The 21,117-nt window shown below is 43.3% G+C and overlaps 1 protein-coding gene across 3 annotated transcripts in view; it reads right to left on the reverse strand.

Moving 5' to 3' along the window:
- Positions 1 to 3,767: 3,767 nt before the first annotated feature.
- The window catches only part of neurl4 (neuralized E3 ubiquitin protein ligase 4), a 36,459-nt gene continuing 19,109 nt past the window's right edge, over positions 3,768 to 21,117 (reverse strand). For all 3 annotated transcript variants that reach the window (XM_079490679.1, XM_079490680.1, XM_079490678.1), the window contains 12 exons: positions 20,643 to 20,861; positions 20,166 to 20,264; positions 18,903 to 19,055; positions 16,898 to 17,074; positions 16,189 to 16,347; positions 15,670 to 15,849; positions 13,764 to 13,857; positions 9,285 to 9,392; positions 7,978 to 8,122; positions 7,384 to 7,496; positions 6,502 to 6,661; positions 3,768 to 5,784 (listed from right to left, as the gene is read on the reverse strand). In XM_079490679.1, coding sequence (XP_079346805.1) covers positions 5,580 to 5,784; positions 6,502 to 6,661; positions 7,384 to 7,496; positions 7,978 to 8,122; positions 9,285 to 9,392; positions 13,764 to 13,857; positions 15,670 to 15,849; positions 16,189 to 16,347; positions 16,898 to 17,074; positions 18,903 to 19,055; positions 20,166 to 20,264; positions 20,643 to 20,861 — 1,812 coding nt within the window. In that variant the 3' untranslated portion in view covers positions 3,768 to 5,579. The remainder of the gene's footprint in view (positions 5,785 to 6,501; positions 6,662 to 7,383; positions 7,497 to 7,977; positions 8,123 to 9,284; positions 9,393 to 13,763; positions 13,858 to 15,669; positions 15,850 to 16,188; positions 16,348 to 16,897; positions 17,075 to 18,902; positions 19,056 to 20,165; positions 20,265 to 20,642; positions 20,862 to 21,117) is intronic.

Here is a 21,117-nt window from a genome sequence, read left to right on the forward strand (position 1 = left end):
TTGTGACAGACCTACTGGAAACCAAATTGGCTAAATTTAATGATTGGTTGAATACCCCACTGGTCAGAAGAGCAGATGACAGCTTCCTGTTCAATATTACCAGGTGGAATTGAATTACACTCGTCATGACATTCCAAGATTGTGGAAAAGATAGTGTGGCTTGAGAGACTACCCTCTTTCAGTTTATCACAGTGCACTGAAGCATTTCACAGCTTTTGTATGCTAGTGATTAGGGGTGTAACGATACGTATCACGATACATGGTTGACGATACGATACATGGACGATATTGGTTCATTATGGCGATCCTATACGATTCAATGATTTGAAATCGATACAGTAACTATTTAAAATACATCGACATTATTTTAAATTAACTAATTAAACCCCTCTTTTTCATTTTTCTTCTAAAAATTGCTAAATACCACACACAAAAATGCAGTATTGATACAATCGATTAATTACATAGCAAAACAATTCGATACCGATTATTTCCATTGCAAAACGATGCGATACGATACATAGTCAATGTTGCTGTTTTCATTTCGATATACTTCGATTCTTGAAATTAAAATCGATTTTTCGATGTAGTTACTATATCGTTACACCCCTACTAGTGATTTTTTTGTTGCCCTTCATTGTTTTTACTTTTTTCCACTAATTACTGCAAAAATACTATACATGTAAAAACATCTTGTGCCCCTTTGTTAAACTACTGTATATTGGTGGGCCAGAATTCAATCTACTGAATTCAAGCTTCCTTGTGCCTGTAGACTTTCACCATTATAGAAATCAACTGGACTGCAAATACGTGGTACCACTTAAAAGATCCAGGCTGGTGTGTGGCCTGTCGGTTTCTTTACAGCTGAGCATAAAGTAGTCAATGAGGACTATGCAACTGTAACATGAATGATGATCAAGCAGAAAATAATCTTTCCCCCTCATTGTGGGCTATGAACTTTGACTGAAATGGCCATATTTAGGTTCGGGAAGGAAGGACAGACGAGCTCATTCATCTCAGATAAGACAAGATAAGAGTTTGATTGATACCTGCGAGGGACATTTCAGGACCATCATCTCCTGCGCTACTTGCAGGTGCCATCTCTTTGTTGACCACTCTGTGGCTGGAAGTACAGTTGGAGGCCATCGATATTGTCCTTTTCTTTTTGCTGAGGTTTGCGTGATCTGCGCAAAACCCCTTTTGGTGTTTTAAACATGTTATAATTTAGCTATTGAAAAATAGCAGATCTACAAGCTCGTAGCGCGCCACCGAGTAGCGCGCTACGAGCTTGTAGGTCTGCTATTTTTGAAAAATCGCGAAAATATTTATTTCAGAAAACTGGAGGATTTAGAAGGATTTTTTTTAAATTTTGAGGTCAGGCCTAAATGGGTCAAATGATAAGGGACAATATCGGTGGCACCCAACTGTACCTACATCCTGGCTGAGATATGGGACAAAAAGGTTGCATATCGTCGCTGACTGTCATACAGAAACATGAACTCCTTATAGTCTACTGGAAGCCCCAATAGGTCCCATGTTAGACCCAGAAATGTTGAGTAGTCTAAACCTTTATGATTCAAATGTCATCTATAGATTTATAGCAGATGAGATTAAAACGGTCCATTTTCAAAAACGTCCATGGCTGTTTTTAGCCCAAGGAATGTTTTTTGTGCAAAACTAATGCTTGGAATGGATTCAGAATGATGAAAACCCCCTAGTAGTTTGACATTTTTTGCCTTATATAGGTTGTTAAAGGAGCATTCAGTGATTTGGGTGATTTGTAAAAAAAAACCTGGTCCGCCCCGGTAACAAGATGTGCACATGCACACGATCTACAGTGGGGGAAGTACAACAGACCAACAGCACATGCACCAAGGCCCGCCCCACTCGATCATGATTGGAGGAAGGCCCCTCTCATCCTGATTGGATGAAGGCTTTGCCACCCAAACCGAAACTAGGGTTTTTTTTACCCCAGGGGTTAACTGGGGACAGGGAGGAACTCCTTATATGGTCAGCACACTTTATAGTAGGGAGGATTGTCCAAAAAATAAGTGATGTTTGAATTAAGTTTTAGCAACCAAGCTGAATTTCCTTCATAATGCAGGTAATAGTTTAGACTACTCACCATTTCTGGGTTCATGGAATTTCCAGTAGAATATTATTCCACCTGTATGTTTTATTTACAAGAGTGTCGAGCAAAAGTCATGAAAATGGCCATTCTACAAGCTCACAAAACTCGTGATGCATTCTGAGCTTCTAGATCGGATATATTCACAATTTCTGAAAAGATTATGTTCCATTTCCGGTTTTGGACATACAAGGTTTCCGGCCGACAGTGACAATATTGAAGTTCATGTGAGCGTGTGTGTCTGTTATTAAAAAGGCAGGGCAGAATGGCCTGGATGCAACCACAATTTTCTGTAATAAAAACAAAAACAAACAAAAAAAAGAAGAAGAGGGAAAACACTATTGGCCTTAAGAAGTAATTAGTCTACATTTTGAAACGTATGATTGAGTAAGTATGCAACACTGCAATAACATGTCAGTGACTGAATTCTTTTCCTACTTTAAATAAAATGTGAAAAAAGGAACCAGGGATGGTGCTTTGCGTTCTGTGATGTTTGTCTCTGCCAGGCCGGAAACTGTTTTCGTGTGTCTGTCCATGTGTGTCCGTCAGTCTGGGCAGCTAATGTCCAGCAGTTTGACCGATGGGCATGAAACTTTGCACGCATACTCCCAGGAGGTCAATGAAGAACCTCTGCCCACCAGAGGCAAAAAAATATATATATATATATATCGCTACTACAGATTTTGTCCAACACACAAATTGGTATACACATTATCTCCAGTAGGTCGGGAGTGGCTTATTGTCGGTATCGGCCGGTAACACGCGGGAAGTCTGTCCCCGTTACTGCGCTAGACCCCTGGGAGATGGATTGCTGAGGTGGAGTGCCACACCTACTGTACCATCAGCTCCCAGTACTTAAAGGGACCCTTTTTGCGAAAGAATATATGTTAATGACGTTTAGAAGATTTAGAACACTTTCCTGGGGGTCTTTATGTGTGTAATATGTGGTTTTAGATATTTTTGATTTTTAGCAGTGAGCCCATTAGCCCAGTGTCTCTGATGTCATGGACACTGGGCTCGCTTCCTTCCTGGACAACATGTCTCAATAAGACAGCCCTCCCCCTATCCACAACGAGGAGCAGTGCACCAAAGCATTATGGGAATTGTAGTCCAGGAAGGAAGCGAGCCCAGTGTCCATGACATCAGAGACACTGGGCTAATGGACTAACTGCTAAAATCTACAATATCTAAAACCACATATTGCACACAAAGAACCCCAGGAAAGTGTTCTAAATCTTCTAAATGTCATTAACATATATTTCTTTGCAAAAAGGGTGAAGTGTCCCTTTAACCACACGACTTGCTGCACCCAAACCGTGCTACTAATGCGCTGAGTTGGCGTTCCCCGGGATCGAACCCATGAACTTTTGGTCAAAAGGCGAGAGCTTTACCGACTGAGCTACCCGCACATTATCTCTAATGGTCATGTAATCAAGACCCCCCTCTATGGGTGCAAAGGTTTGGCCCACCATTGGACCAATCGGTGTGAAGCGGTGCACGCACACTCCCTAGAGGCCAGTTTTGCAAAGCTTTGCTGGGCCACAATGGGCTCTGAGAAGCACATTCTCTAGTCATGTCTGTTTTTTTGGTTGTTGAAACATGCAGAAACACAATGAAAGTTGTCAAACGGAACTTTCGTATGTGCATACTGTCTTTGTCGGTTTATTATTGTTTTTTTTTTTTTTAACAAATGAGGAAGATATGATTTTAATGTTAAGTAACAGCCTGTACAACGCAACATACAGAAAATTAAAGAAAAATAAAATAATACAAATTAAATCTTGTACAAAGCAGCACTGGGCCATAAATAACCCATACATTTTCACATTTTGATTGGACGTTGCAAGATTCCTCTATCCAACCCCAATGATTTTCAGTTTATTAAAACCGAAAACTGTCCGAGAACTCACAACTTCCTTTGTTCAATCTGTCATATCAGTGACTTGGAAAACATGAGGGGATCTTACATAATGTACGGTATGTAGTAATGGAAAAAACAAGTCTAATATCTAATTGGCAACATATAACAGAATGGCTAAGTAGATATGCTTTGGAAAGCTGTTGACATACAATCAGTCGTTGGGTGAATATGTTTGGATAAATCGGGGGTTGGTACGTGTGTAAATCTTTGTGAATGAACGGGAGTTAGCGAATGAGAAAGCGAAACAATATACAAAACAAACTGCAAAGCCCTAATGAAATCACATTCACAATGTAAACATCGCCATTAGGATCTTGACTCTTGCTATCGGAGGAGTACTCGGATTTCCCGATGAGGGACTGACTGCTCAGCGAGCGTTCCTGCAACGCGGTAATGAGTCTGACTCTGGAAGCCCTTCCTGGTAAACAAAGTCAGACATCACGAGATGGATGGATCAGAGCGAGGATATGAAGGGAAGAAATGTAAACAAGGGGTAAAGTAGAGGGTGGGGTGGGTGACGTGGTAACCCACATTATTTTGTGAAACAAAACCACCTTTACGTGCCAGTCCTTCCACAGTGCAAGCCAGGGGTGTTCCACTGAGAGGAAGGGGGGGGTTGGGGGGAGGGGGGGGGGGGTCAGAACACAGAATACCAACAGGACAAACAGGATGCAGGAGATGACAAGCAGAGAAGACGAACACACAAGTTATACGTGTAAACATTTGTTGTTTTCCTCCAGTCGTGTAATTCCACACAACTATTCCAGAAAGCCAAAGGACTCTCTTCGCTATTCTCTTCAGAGTTCTCAAATTCCAACCAATTGTCCGTTGTCCAATTGTTGCTCGGACAGTTGCCACTCTTTTTCACAATTTCACTTTGCCCTATGTTTCGGTGTTTAATAAATCTGACGGTCCTTGAGCGCGCGCAGAATGGCAGATGAAGGTTGTTGGGCTTTCACAGGCTATGGTCCGCAAGAGTTGGAACACGTGTTCTGGACCAGGTTGTCCGTGGAGTATCAAGAGCAGTTGTTCCAAAAATAAAGGGACAGATTGAGAATAGATGATGGGTGTAAAAAATAAGTGCAAGTGGGGAAGAAAAAGCCGCTTAACGGATTGTGGTAGGGTAGAACAAAAGGTTTGGGACGAACGGGAAAATACTAAAAAAGGTGCGAACAAAGAAAATAATAAACGCCACAAATTTAACAATCGTCAAGATGGTAAGTTGCTTTAAAAATTGCCCACGAGTGTCCGAAACATAAAGTGCAGGCAGTGTCTGTTCTTCTCGGAAACCTTCATAGTCCCCCACCCATTAAAAATGTCCAGGAGCAAAGAACCAAAACTTAAAAAAGAAAAAGCTCAATTGTCAACAATCCACAGCAGGACACGAAATTCCAGAAGAGTCTTTAGCTCAAGGCAGGGGGTTGGATTTTGGTTGTCGATTTAACAGTAGAAGTTGTACCACAGGGCTGCGTACCTGAGGATCTTCTCATTCTTTGACTCCTTCCCCCCCTTCCTCTCGCGTCTCCTCTCTCACTCTACCCGGACAAGCAGTCCATAGAGAAGCGTTCCGCCCTGCTCCTTGGTGATCCACTCGATCTCTGTGTTGCTGAAGCGGGGATCCAAGGACTCGCTGGGACCCAGCGACTGGGGTCCCACCTTGTAGGATCCTGGCCGAACACACACCTGGAATCCCACCTGAGCTTGGTGGCGACGGTGAGAGCGAGGGTCCTGAAATCTAAGAACGGAGAACAATAACGGTCAAAATTCATATTCGAAGAGATGAAGAAGTGAGTGTTTATGCCCCATCGTAGGATGGTGTCGTGCACCGAAAATGGGTCGCGGATGCAACGCTGTGTGAGCTTGTGGTTCATCTAATTTTGGTGCGCAACACAATCGTACGATAAAGTATAAATATTAGGGCAACAGAGGTTTTTATAATAATAAAAATCACACCCGTGTGAAGTGAGGGGTGATCTTATCATGACATAAAATAGACAGTCTATTTGCTCAGACACTGTGACGTGAAGTTTTCAATTAATTGTCAATGGGAATTTAATTTGTGTAGGACAAAGTTTGTGAACATAAACTAAAAGCTGGATATAGCTGCAAACCATGCTCACCCCTACGTGGCCCCACGTACAGGTACACACATACATAGACACATAGACACATAGATACAGACAAAGCTGGTTATTGGAGTGGTTTGCACCACTCAAAAAATACATTTTGTGTGAAGTAAGGGGTGCAGCGAGGGCAATATTTTAGTATTTATATCAGCCAGAAGATGACGTTTTACGTTGTCATTTACTTCCCTAAACAAACATTAGTCCATAGACTTGGCCCGACGACGGGGAATTTATAATTAGGCTATAAACAAAAAAGTCCATAGACTTGGCTGGCCTATGACGTAATTTCGGAAAGCCATGCATTGGCTCAAAAAATGATGACGTACTGCACTTTGGGGGCAAAGATCTCCAGGCCAGAGTAGCGCATGGTGGGAGAAAGCTGCACTCTGGGGACCTCCCTGTCAGGAGCACTGTTCTCCTCTGGCTCACTGTATCCGTTTGGCCCTTCTGTCTTCACTGGAGACACCGAGAAGACTGACGACGTGCCTGTACCAACACAAACATTACAACATCACACGTGAGTTCCTTTCGGCCATTTGAAGCATCGTTCACATCGATCGGAATGCTGAACATGGATTGTGCTTGTGGCACGCATTGTGAGCTTGTATATGTGCTATTTTCAATGCGGAACGTCATTGTACGACGGAACATAAATTAAGCATTTATAGGCCAGACAGAATGATGCACGGAAAACCAACTTTTTTAAAGATTACATAATAGTTTTTTATATAAATCTTTTTTTTATCCCACAATTTTGCAACCCATTTTTTTCACCCAGTGTCAATTATCTAATCTGTAATCCTGGGCACTGCACTTCCTCTGCCAACCTGGGGAGAGCAACACACTGACCTCATGCTTCCTTCTAGTCCAAGCCGCTTCTTTTCACCTGACAGAGGGGAGTTTCCCCGTTTGGAAGCGCGTGGAAGTAACACGTTATTCCAACCAGTTCATTTCCCCTCCATCAGGCGCCCCGGCTGAAGGGAACATGATTTTGATAGCAAAATAGCTAAACAAATTAAAATAACCGATCTACAAGCTCACGTTGCAAGCTCGTAGATCTGCTATTTTCACAATATTTATTTGTGGAACCGAGTTAAACAACATGTAATGCCTCATCTCCTACAATTCCAAGTGCTTGTCAGGGTGTTTGAACTGGGGACAAACAAATATGATTATTTTGAACTAACCAACCAGAGTATGTGGCCTACCAGACAATAGTTGACTGTGGTCCAGAGTCCGTCGCAGGGCTCCTACACTGGTGCCATGGTAGGCTATGTGCCACTTCTTCAATGCATTAGAGACCTCACAGTGGGCCTTGATCCTGCACAGACAGAGGATGATGCACGTTAAGTACATGCATGATGTTGTATGCACTGACGATGCATGGAATAAAGCAAAATTTTATCTCATGGCTAAAAATGTAAAGATGATGTTTAGGTATTATCATTCTAAACCTGTTAATGCTTCACAGGTTGAAGCATTAACCTTTGCTTTTAATGACATTTCCGAGACCATTCATGTTAATGGAAGATTCCTCTAAACATGTATTCTATTGCTGGTTTTAGACCATTTTAAATACTTTCAAATTAAAATAACCAATGGCCAAAATATCAGATCTACAAGATCACAACACGTCACGCTGCGACGTGTTGTGAGCTTGTAGATCGGCTATTTTCGGTGTACGACATGCTTTCACAGAAGACATGCTGGGTTCTATGGAATCCAAATGACTGAAATCAGTCGTGGTGACTGAGAACCTTAATCAATGAACCGTTTGTGTGATTAGTGCTTAAGCCCCTGACCTGAGGGCAAAGCGGCACCATCCGAAGGGCAAGGCATAGTCGCGGGGCGGCTCTCCTCTCTTGTAGTAGGCCTCGTCACCCCGCAACTTGTGGCAAGACTCACAGTAGCACAGGTTGTACTTAGCATCCTCATTGAAATAACCATCTTGAAGGGAGAGAAAAGGAGGAGAAGAAAATTAGCTTGTGAAAACACCGTTAACCGAACGCTAAAGGAGATTAGAAACACACAAAAATACCGTTAACCGAACGCTAAAGGAGATTAGAAACACACACAAAAGGCAGAAGCCGTGTTGATTTCGTCGACTAAAACAATGACGATTCGTTTTGTTTGTACAATGATCAATTGAGTCAAAAATAAAAACTAGACTAAAATGTTTGGTTGCGATCGGGTGTTGCGCTCTGAAAATAGAAGATTTACAAGATCACAGTGCATTTCGCTGCGACGCATTGTGAGCTTGTAGATTGGCTATTTTCAGAGTGCAACCAAATGTAAAATCAGGCATTATGACGCCATCAAGGCCTGCCAAAATACTTTTTTTTTTTAAAAAGATTTGTTTCTTTATTTATAGATACAAGTGAAGACTGACAGGAAAGAGGGAGAGAGAGAGAAGGGGAGACATGCAGCAACGGCCGTCATGAACGGAACTCGAACATGCAGCGCGCTGTCAGGCCAAAGCCTATATGTGGCATGCGCCTAGACCACTTGGCCATCCCGCCAAAATACATGTTTGTCGACAAAATCAACTATACATTTAGTTGACTAAACTCTTATGATTAGTCGACTAAAACGAGAACAAAACATTTCAAATGGAATTTTATTTAAAAGACCACGACTAAAACGAAAATCAACACTGGTCAGAAGGCCTGTGATGAACGACACAGCTTGGAGGTGATTTGTCTAACTCAGTGGTTTTCAACCCTTTTCATGTCAAGGTCCATTATTTATTCTGCATTTGAGCCACGGACCACGATGAGATTTTAGCCTCGCAGACCCAAAACTAAAGAATATGTCCACATTTCTATGCTGTAATGTTGGTACCATAGGAGATATAACAGGCAAACGATCAAAATAACAATTCTTCTACATTCTCTTATTGTGTAGACTTCTGGTAAATTGAGTAATGCAGATGTATAACAATAATTTAACTCTTGAGAGCGTAAAGTTAAACCAAATGGACCCGTACTTCATTTTACGCTCTGAAGAGTTACAGATCAAATAAGGGTCCACTTGGTTACCAACTCTCCATCAATTAGCTGGGGACCCTTTGGAACCCCCTCGAGGACCCCTGGTGTCCAGTCTAACTTACCTGGTAACGTCAGCAAGTCCATGAAGCGTGAACACAACGCCTGGTACTCGCAGGTCTTGTTGGGGTTGACCTCTGGAGGGGGCGTCCAGCACACACTCTCTTTGATCCCTGGATGGCATACAATCAAAGCATGGTCAAACACTAAAGTACCGGTAAACTTTGGAAAAAAGGGTCCTTTAGACCAGAGCTTCCCAACCTTTCTATGACAACGGACCGGCTTACAGTTCATCAAATGTTTGTGGGCCGGTATGGTTGGGGGGTGGGGGAGCGTCACGCACTCTTATTGTTCAAACTATAGGATAAAACTACAGGATAAAACTACAGGGTAAAACTACAGGATAAAACTACAGGATAAAACTACGTATAGGATAAAACTACGTAAAGGATAAAACTATAGGATACAACTACAGGATAAAACTACAGGATAAAACTACAGGATAAAACTACAGGATAAAACTACAGGATGAAACTATGACTATAGGATAAAACTACAGGATAAAACTATGACTACAGGATCTATCTATAAATGCACCAAGTCTCCGTGTGTGTGTGTGTGTGTACAACTGTTTCACACCAACACAGGGAGTGCAGTGCCCGGTGTCGAGTCGGTCGGACCAACGGTTGTCCAGAACCGCCACAAATGGTCTCTGCCCAGGCTCTGGACAGGGCCCTTGCCCAGTGTCTATATGGAGCTGGCCTGTTCTGACATCATAGACTCCATATTTGGGCATGCCTGACAAAGAACTCCATATATGGGGATAAAAGGGAAGGGACACAGACATGATATCTGGGTGGGGCATGCATTTCCAACACTGGCCTCAAGTAGCCTACCCGCTGCTATATGATTATATCACAACATAATGTTATACCATTGTCATCTTATCGAACTATAAATGCACCAAGTCTCTGTGTGCGTACGTACGCCGTTCACGTTTTAAGATTTTCGGTCTCATCGGCTAAAATTTTCGATGACGTCCCACCGAAAAATAACATTGAATGTTGCGCAACAGACGCTCCCAGCCTGTGGAGCGATGCGATCGGTTTTGATATCAATAAATCTCCGTCCTTTTATCAATCTCCGTCCTGAGTGCTGGGCGTTACTAATTGATTGAACGGAGAACTCCGTCCTTTCCGCTCGAGGTGTTAAATACCATTAACAATGAATGGAGAATTTCCATCATATGTTGACGAGCAAATCGGTATTTCGGTTAAATTCCCATTGACAATGAATGGAGAATTTACGTCATGTGTCTGAGCAAATCGGTATTTTTGTCCCAACACAAACATTAAATGCCATTGACAATGAATGGAGAATTTACGTCATATGTAGACGAGCAAATCGGCTATTTTCGTCCTACCCATTAACAATGAAGCTGTTTTAGCTATATCGGTCCTGTGCCTTTACTCATGCAGAACACATCTCATTTTTGTGGTCTTTTTTTCTCAAGTTCAGTCTCCTATGTTATATGGCTTATTGCAGTTTATGGTTTTTCTATTGACTATTACATTCCTTTCCCCCGTATCGATACATGCAGCTATGTTCTTTTGTTTTCGACTCAGGAATCATGTCCATATTTGGACATGATTGATCTGGTCATGGTGACCTCATCATGATGACAGGAGCAACTCAACTGGACAGTAAAAACGGCAAGCACGGTCACAGTCACTCATCGGAATTATTGGTATTTCAGTATCAATACAGTCCAACACTTTATGCTAAACTATATCTAGAGTAGTTCCTGAAATCACTGAATCACACTAAATTATGATTGAACACCACTAACCAATTATCCAACTGGCTTCCTTCAACTGCATTATTCTGGTCCAGTCGCCCTTTTTCATTAAGCGTTGACCCAGCAACAAATGAACTATGGCACGATTCTGCAAGTGGATGCTGTGGTGTGTACTGGATATTCTTTGTCTCTCCCTTGCGTTCCTGCCATCATTCATCCTCCATGCTAGTCAACCTTACATGAGGAGAATCGACTGTACTGACAGAAGCATCCAAAAGCCAATGCGAAAGGAAACCATAGACAACGAAGCATGGATAGCCATCAATTTACTCCCCGCTGCAGTATTTGGAATAGGAGAGATGTTCACCAACTGGTCCCATTTCAACCAGTCATTCTACAAGATGGCAACCAACTTCATGTTAGGATCCTTAGCCAGCAATTCGCTGACTTTCCTGGCCAAGTTCTTCACAGGCCATATCCGTCCAGACTTCTTTGATGCGTGTGACCTCCTGAAAGACCTGTATTTATGCGATGAGGAACGTTTCCCGGACCCTCCTGACTGTTGGAAACCACAAAGTCCTGACCATGTAAAAGAAACCAGGTTATCGTTTTACTCCTTTCACTCCTCACACGTTATGTACTACATGGTCTTCATAGTATTGTATATTGAGGCTCGTATGCAGGGCAGGGCATGGATGCGTATGCTCAGACCCACCATCCAGTTCAACCTGTTACTGTTGGCTGTATGGGTTGGATACACACGCGTGTTTGACAACAAAAGCCACTTGAACGATGTGTTGATGGGATTGCTGCAAGGAGCCTTCCTCGCCATACTCTTCGTTCGTTTCTCCCCAGAGCTATTTAAGCTTCCAGAAGACCCGGCAGAGAGTAATGAACAACTCGAACATGAACGTACCTTGCCTGAGTGACTGAGTCCTTGTTGACCTAAATGATACCAAGGATTCCACAGTGATGTCACTGTTATGATATGCAACACGGAAGTAACAGACTCAAAGCTGTTTATAAACCACAACTTTTCACCGCTGAAAATCCTGGTTACGCACGGTTATAGTTTTCATGATCGGGAAAACTTGGCATTCCCTTCTCGCATACCAGTGGGACATGTCCGGTGTACCAGCACCGATACACGTACCAGTGGTTGGGAACCTCTGCTTTAGACTTTAACAAGGTGCCTCTCTAAAAAAACAGAAACATCCGCTTCAACTACAAATCAGAACGTACATAACAAACGCGGGGTCTAATAAAGACACAGCCTGCTGGTAGGGTACACAAGAAATCGGGCGCCACTCGGTATTTGCGTGCTTAGCCAAGGACAGCCACGCAAATGGGCTATATGCACACAGAATAACTTCCTATTTCTGGGACGCTTCCCTACTTCCTTAGTTTCTTCACAGGTGTTGCCGATGATACTAATTAAAGGGATTGTGGGAACGTTTTTTAAAAAGTTTTCTGAGCTCAATTGCACCCAAAAAACCTGAACTCGTAACATTTAGTAGATTTTCTGCGTTCTATGTTTGGTGATCGTGTTTGTTTGTATGTATGTATGTATGTATGTATGTATGTATCGGGGTAAGGATGGTAGTCCCATTTTGGCTGTTGATGGTGACGTAACTAAGGTACGTTAGGTAGGTTGGTATAAGGTCAATAACGGGTCTAAAGGATTTAGAACAGCAGTTGTAATAGACATTAGTTAGTAGAGGCACCTCGACAGAGTGCATTTCTAGGTTTTACTATAATTAGGTGAGAAATGCAGCTTGCGCTTGGAAACTACACAGCTATCTATTGTTCATGTTTATATATCACTGTTAACAACTTTAAAACGTATCATTGTTGCATCAACTGCACCACGTCACCAGCGAGCAAAGGCTCTGGTCTGCTGCATCCAATAATACACTAGAAATGCACTCTGTCGAGGTGCCAACTTGCGCCTTGCACACAAGTAGGCCATGCATGGCCTACTTGTACGCAAGCAGAGCACTAATTATTTAATTATTTGTTCTGCCCAATTTTTTTTGTTTGTTGTCATGAGTTGTCATGATCCGAGTTGGCTTTGACCGAGGCTTACAGGTCTTTAAATAAATACTTTATGAAACGTCTATGGGAAAAATGAATTGGAAATTGTCTTCCGGGCCGCTCGTCAGGGGCGGGACTGCGACGCTCTATAGCCTACAATTGAAACCTGCTATTGCAGTGATTCTCTCCTTTGTTCAATGCACATATCTAATGTGCGGCTGAGTATAGACATGGTAACGCCCCGCCTGCCTCTGATTACAGACACTGCCCGTCCTGACTGTCCTCCGAGATGCGAGGTTACTCCATGGTGGGAAAATAATACAAGAGAATGACAGCTTGGCAGTTGCATAATTTTGTTGATGGCGTTTGCTTTGATTGAATAATTGATTGATTAACACACGTCTACGATGTACTATGATTTGGGTGTGTACTTCTAAATAAAGTGTTAGTATTAGTTTACTATAATTTAATACACGATAATGGTGAAGGGAAAAGAGACCTACAATAATGTTTCACGTTTACACATACAAATAAATTACGCAATAATCAATGTGTCACACACACACACACACACACACACACACACACACACACACACACACACACACACACACACACACACACACACACACACACACACACACACACACACACACACACACACACACACACACACACACACACACACACACCTTGTTTGGATGTGTCTTACCGTCAACCATGTCAGCCTTCTCCATGTCACCCTGGAAGCGGGCCTCACCACTCTCGCCACCAACAGCCGGCACGTTGTTAGTGACTATGGTAACCTGCCATTACGACACCACATACCGCACCATTAGCACTGGCATAATGGGTTAGGTTGCACATATCGTTGCTGTCAGGAGGAAACCACCTATCTCCATTTTTGAGGGGGTTTTTTGCATAAATCAGTGCTGTTGAACACCCTTTATGTCTGTGTGTCATTTCACAAATATTGAACCAATGGAAAGTAGTAAAAAACACTTTGGACAAAACCTCTTAAATCCATTGACCCTCAAACTGTCAAACTCCACCACCTCTCCCCTCAATATATAAAGTCACAACACTAACTTTGACGAGGCAGTATTGCTTTGTTTTCCAAATATAAGGTTTTCTTAATTTCCTGAAAAATGTATACATTTCATTTCCTGAAACATTTTGGAGTTAGGTGGTTTCTCCTCAACAGCAGAGCTATACAGTACAATATAGGCATTTAGCAGACGGGAGGGGTTGAGCATGCTGAATATCAACCATGGTTAAAGGAGCATTCAGTGATTTGGAAAAAACCCCGGTCCGCCCCGGTTGCACAAGATGTGCACATGCACGCACTACAGTGGGGTGACACGCGACAGGCCAACAGCACGCACACCAAGGCCCATCCCCGCTCGATCATGATTGGCGGAAGGCCCCTCTCTCTCCTGATTGGATGAAGGCTGGGCCATCTAGCCAAAAACGAAACCTACGGTTTTGACCCCAGGGGTTAACTGGGGACAGGGAGGAACTCCTTATATGGTCAGCACACTCTATAGTAGGGAGGATTATCACAACAAAACAAAAAATAAGTGATATTTGAATAAAGTGAAATCACTGAATATACCTTTAATCTAAAAGAGGTGATTAGTAACTGTATCAGTAGTGCATAGAGTTAGACTACAGTATCCAGGATGCATTGCCCGCAAGATTATTATTATTATTAGAGATGACCCGATACTGTATCGTTATCGGAAAAGTATTGGTATCGGCCCTTATTTGTCATATCGGTTCATAACGGTATCGGCGAATATGCCAGTCTAACCACCAATCCGACACAGGGGTAAGGGGTTGACCCTATGGCTGATAAATAAAACGTAGGGGCATGTGGAGTTTGCTTTCGAGTTGCCCAAACTGCAAGTGCACATATATGAGTGTAGAGTCTGCTATAAACACAATATGAGATATATAGTTAAATAGCTATAAACACAACACTGGTATCGGATCGGGAACGAAAAAAGAAAAAAATCGGGACATCCTTTTTTTTACCAAACATGTTAACAGATAAACAAGAATGAATGCATCCTTCTTTCCCACTGTTTACATTTACAAACCAGACTTCCACAAAGAAGTTCCGGGTACAGATAAAGTACATTAATCGCAAAAAATTCAGGGAACAAACCTATGACTAATAACCCATTTAGACCTGAGGTCGATTCCAAAAGATGCCTTCTAAACTTGAGGTCGATTCTAAAAAAAATGCCTTCTAAATCCTAACAGTTTAATAAAAGACTTAAGGCATAAATAAGCGCCCTCCCAATACCACTAGTCTAGATCAGTGGCTCTCAAAGTGGGGTCCGGGGACCCCTAGGGGTCCTTGAGGGAGTTCCAGGGGGTCCCCAGCTAAATGATAGTAGGAACTAAATGGACCCGGTCCATTATTATTATTTTTTTAAATGAAAATGGTTGAAAATCACCGCTAGAGCCGTAAACATCTTCTCTTATGGGGGTCCCTAGCTGGCATATATTTTCGAATGGGGGTCTGCGGCCTAATACGTGTCAATTTGGGGGGCCCTTGACATAAAAAATGTTTGAAAACCAAACACATTTGTGTGCGTGCGTGCACTAACCTGTTCGCACTGTCCGTAGAGGTCAATGAGGGGGTAGCAGGGCGAGGGGATGTCCTGAGCGGCCACTCCCTGGTCCATGCCGTTCACATAGAGGTGGAGACAACTGTTGGTGTCCACCAACAGACCCAGCACCGTGCCTTCTGGACATGTGTCCAGGTTAGGGCCATAGTTCTCACAGATCTAACAGAGGGGGGGTGGGGCGGGGGGGTGGGGTGAGAGCACGTGGAGAGAGCAATTAGAGGGAACATTAGAGACAGAGGGATGAAAAAAAACGGGACGCAAAAGACAACATAATTGAAATTGAATTCACAACATGGCGACCATTGTGTTGCTACCTCATACTCTGGATGGAAGAGATCAATTCAACAGTGAGGTAGAACACACAGTCAGGCAGGGATTAAATCAATACACGAGGATAACAAATTCCACTGACAAGTGTGTGCTCCTCCACTGACAGAATGACAGATTGTGTGCGTGCGTGTGTGTGTCCGACGTGCACCGTGTGTCAGTCACAGTTACCTTGAGGGAGTTGAGGAAGACAGAGTCCCTCTGCAGCAGCCAGGCGGAGCGTTTCAGACAGCATGCCGTGGAGGGGAAGTTGAGCCGTTCGGGGGAGTGACCGATCACCCCCAGAGACAGCGACGACGTCCACTGTGGGTTCAAGCGGTCGATCTGAAACTAACACACACACACACAAACAGAGAGAGAGGGGTTGACTGACAAGTTGATGCCTGTAATAAACAGGACCGGATGGGTGGATGGATGGATGGCACACTGGGAGTCTCATTCATGGATGCCTAGAGCAGTGGTTCTCAAAGTGGGGTCCAGGGACCCCCAGGGGTCCTTGAGGGAGTTCCAGGGGGTTCCCAGCTAAATTATAGTTAGGAACCAAATGGGCCCTTATGGGACTGTAACTCAGAGAGTGTACAAATGATACCAAATGGACCCGTTCCGAAAACATTTAACCGAAATTAACATTTATTTTACAATATAAATTGGGCTCCCAGAGATAGAAATGCCATTAAATGGGTCCCGTAGCATGTCTTCTCTTATGGGGGTCCCTGCAGGGCATACCTTTTCAAATGGGGGTCCGTGAGCTAATAAGTGTCAATTTGGGGGTCCTTGACATGAAAAAGTTTGAGACCCACTGGCCTAGAGGGTTGCTGTCAAAATCAACACTTACCCCCCTGCCCCCTCCCCGCCCCCCCCCAACCCTACCCCAGTATACCTGGAACAGTTGCTGTGGGGTCAGGGGCTGTGCGGTGACCAGCAGACCCTGGTTGTAGCTGGATACCCTGGCTGCTGTCAGCTTCTGGTTGGACAGCTGGATGTTCTTGCCGTGGTTCTCCAGGAAGGCCATGGTGGCGGTGGTGGACACCAGCGCCGCACACGGCTCGCTCTCCGCCTGGGAGGAGGTACGTACGCAACGGAATAAAGCAAAAAATAAAATGCCATCATGACTGGAACGTTTAAACGATGACATTTTAAGGTATTGGAAAAATAATCTAAACCCGTGTTGCTGCTGTTCCACATACTGTATCCGCCGACCAGTGGAAGAAATTACTTGCTTGAAGAAATGACTTGCTTTTATTACATTTCTGACACCGTTCATTCATGTTTATGGAAGATGCTTCTACATGTATTCTATTGCTAGTGTTTATCTAAAATGACTAATAACCGAAAATAACCTATGTACAAGCTCACAACACGTTGCAATGCGACGTAGCGTGACGTGTTGTGAGCTTGTAGATATTTTTAGTGGGCAACATGCTTTATAGAAGACATGCATGGGCTTCCATGAAATGCGAATGATTGAAATCAGTTGTGGTGACTGAGAACTTTAATCCATGGGTACGTGCAAAACGGGACGAGAATAGATTGAGATGGGGAAGATAAGTAAATAGAATACAATCAAACAAACAAGTCGCCTTGGACTTGTTTAGCCAGTGAGAAAATGTGGATGATGTTGTTCTGCAGTTTTCTCAGTGCTTTGATGTTGTTCTGCCACTGATGACAATTATGGCATTATGCTGTGATGCTTTGCATGCAAAAACAAATGCATTTTCAACTTTCTTATTTGAAAGAAGTTTCAAAGACAGGTAAATTCCATAAATACATTTGAAACTATGGTAACACTTGCTTTGAAGCTCATCTGTATAATGAATTATAAACACACTTATAATCAGATTATAATGCATTGGATAAGAACATTTTTATAACAACGTAAATGTATAAGCTCTTACTTAATGTTTCTGCCTACATTAAAAAGTGATAATAATGCATCCCACACTTATGTACGTATTACAAAAACATTATGAACCTTGTAAAAATGTCCAGCAATTATTAACCAGTATGTTTGTGTATAGTTTCATGTTACAAAGTGGACCACAATGGAAACAAGCGAAGGCTTTTTTGTGTCTAAGTCCATTTGGCGGTTTTTAAAATGATGTCATTTTCTGTAATTTTCTTAAACTGCCAATAAAGTATTCTATCTAGCTATCTATCTATCTATGACACTTGACTTTATAAGTAATCATAAAAAACTTTTTTAGAATGTGTTGATTAGTCGTAAAACATTATGAATATTTATATTTTGAGTGGTAAATGGTAAATAAAATGGTAAATGGTGCATTTATATAGCGCTTTTATCAAAAGCGCTTTACATCGATTGTGCATTATATTCACCCATTCACACACCGATGGCGGAGGAAACCATGCAAAGCACCAACCTGCTCATCGGGAGCAATTAGGGGTTCAGACTTCAGAGTCTTGCTCAAGGACACTTCAACGCTTACTCTGGGGGAGCCCGGGATCGAAGTGGGAACCTCAAGGTTTTCCCATCTGGCCACTCTACCCCTGAGCCACTGTCGCCCCTGTGTTATAACTACGGTAACTATAATTATACCCTTACGGCCCACGGGTCCATTTGGTTTCATTTTACGCTCTCAACAGTTACATTATTGCTAAACATCTGCATTACTTAATTTACAAGAAGTCTACACAATTAGAGAATGTAGAGGGAAGAAACGTGTTCCTGTTATCTCTCCTATGGTACCAACATCAATACAGCACGGAATTGTGGACAACATCTTATCCAACGACAACAAAATATTCCAAGTCTTTGGTCTGAGAGGCTAAATTTCATCAAATGGTGGTCCGTGGCTCAAATGCCAAATAATTTGGCCTTGATATGAAAAGGGTTGAAAACCACTGTGTTAGCGGAACATTTCTACCTCTCTGAGGGGCGTGCTGTCCTCCTCTCCTTCACTACAGCTCTCTGAGGAAAGCGACGGAGCCTTGATGCTCTCCACGTCCTCCAGCACCGATGAGCTGACGATGGACACCGCCGTGATGCGTCCGTACAGGTCCAACACCGCGTACACATTCTAACACAAACACACACACACACACACACAGAAGATGCTGGTGAGTCACTTTAAAGAGGGTATGCGCATGCTTAAAGTGAATGGCACATCGAGTGGCAAATCGAGTGGCAAAGCAACAGGCAAAGTGAGTTTAACATTGTTTAATGTCGTTTAATGCAATCAGATAGGACATTTCTGTGTGGATGTCTGGGCTGTCAAGGCCAGAAAGTAGTTTTTTGCCACTCAGTAGGTGTTCCTGCATAACTTCCTGGTTTGATGATGATGTCACACGCATACCCTCTATACTGGGTTTGTGTGTGCAGATGATGCCTTTATTGTAGAAGCATCTGTAGCATCTGTAACAATTTATTTTTGCGTTGTTGGCTATTCAAAAATAGCTGATATACAAGCTCACAGTGTCACTTCGTACCGCACGGCGTCGGCGAGCTTGTACATCTGCTAATTTTGATTTTTTTATTATATTGAAGTGTGAGAACTGCCAATTAAGGCATTCGCAGAATCGGCCTCAGGTCTTAATGGATTAAATAAATGACCTTGAAGTAAAATAGGGTTAATGTGATTAAAACGAAACTAAAAATGTTGCTTCTGTATTAACACGTTTTGCTCAGGGACCCTCTAGAACCCCTTCAAGGATCCCTAATGTACATGTAATGGGCTCTATGCATACACACCATTTTGGAAAGAACGTGGGCCCCTTCCCTACTTCCTTCACAGGTGTTACTACTAATGAATGCTCTGTTCCATTCTGGTCAAACAGAATCAGGGTGCTGCCATTGTGCGTGTTGGCTTACTGGAAACACTCTGCTACACTAGTGGGTCTCAAAGTGTCCTTGAGTGGGTTCCAAATGGACCTGTACAGGTGTTTAACTCTGAGAGTGTACAAATGGTAAGGGTCCATTTGGTACCATTTGTACACTGTCAGAGCTATGGGGTTCCTTGAAATTAAAAAGTTTGAGAACCACTGCACACTAAATGGAACAGAGCCTAAATTAGAATCATTGGTAACACCTGTGAAGGAAGTAGAGAAGTGGCTCGGCAGTAGGCAGAGTGTGTGCATATAGCCCATTGTGTGTGTGTGTGTGTGTGTGTGTGCCATGCGCATGTACGTACCTTGGCCACTGCAGTTGCAGCCGGTCCCATATCCTCACCATCAATGAGGATGTGCATGGTGTCGTCACTGCACCTCTTCACTCCCACACGGTTCCCCACCTGCACGCACGCACACACACACACACACACACACACACACACACACACACACACACACACACACACACACACACACACACACACACACACACACACACACACACACACACACACACACACACACACACACACACACACACACACACACACACACACACACACACACACACACACACACACACACACACACACACACACACACCCCTTAATATCGTCTGCTAATGGCAAGCATTCGCTCATTAGGGCTTGTTTTTGCATCGGCACTCTCCTCGAGTGTCTCCTTGACTCCTTGTGCAATAATAGTAAAGATGGACTTGGTCCTGATCCAGGGAGCACTCGGGGGGAGGGGGAGGGGGGGTTAGGGCAGAGCCTGTTTACCGTCAGCCGGTCCAATGAGCAGCCGTAGTTCTGCCGCTGCAGCAGACCGTTGCGTCGTACTTCAGAGCCGCAGAGCAGCCAGGTGACCTTGGTTCTGAGCTGGGGGAGGGAGGGAGACAGGCCCGACAGCGGGCAGGAGGGCAGCTCTGGCGGTGCCAGCGTGGTCAGGCCTATGTGGAGCGAGCCGCACCACTGCTCGTCCACCTCGTCGATCTTCACCTGCGGGGAGGGGGAAGGGGAGGAGGAGATGGAGTCGTGTTATTATCCCATTGAGACCTGAGGACCAGATTCTACCAAATGTCTTCTAAATCAAGACAGTTTTCTGAAGAAAATAAACTGTTTCTATTGTCAGTGGTTCTCAAACTACTTCATGTCAAGGACCCCAAAAATGATATGTAAGCAGATCTACAAGCTCATAGTGTGGTACCGAGCCATGCTATGAGCTTGTAGATCTGCTATTTATCAACAGATTAAA

The sequence above is a fragment of the Electrona antarctica genome (genome assembly GCF_951216825.1).
Source record: "Electrona antarctica genome assembly, chromosome: 21".
Classification (NCBI taxonomy): Eukaryota; Metazoa; Chordata; class Actinopteri; order Myctophiformes; family Myctophidae; genus Electrona; species Electrona antarctica.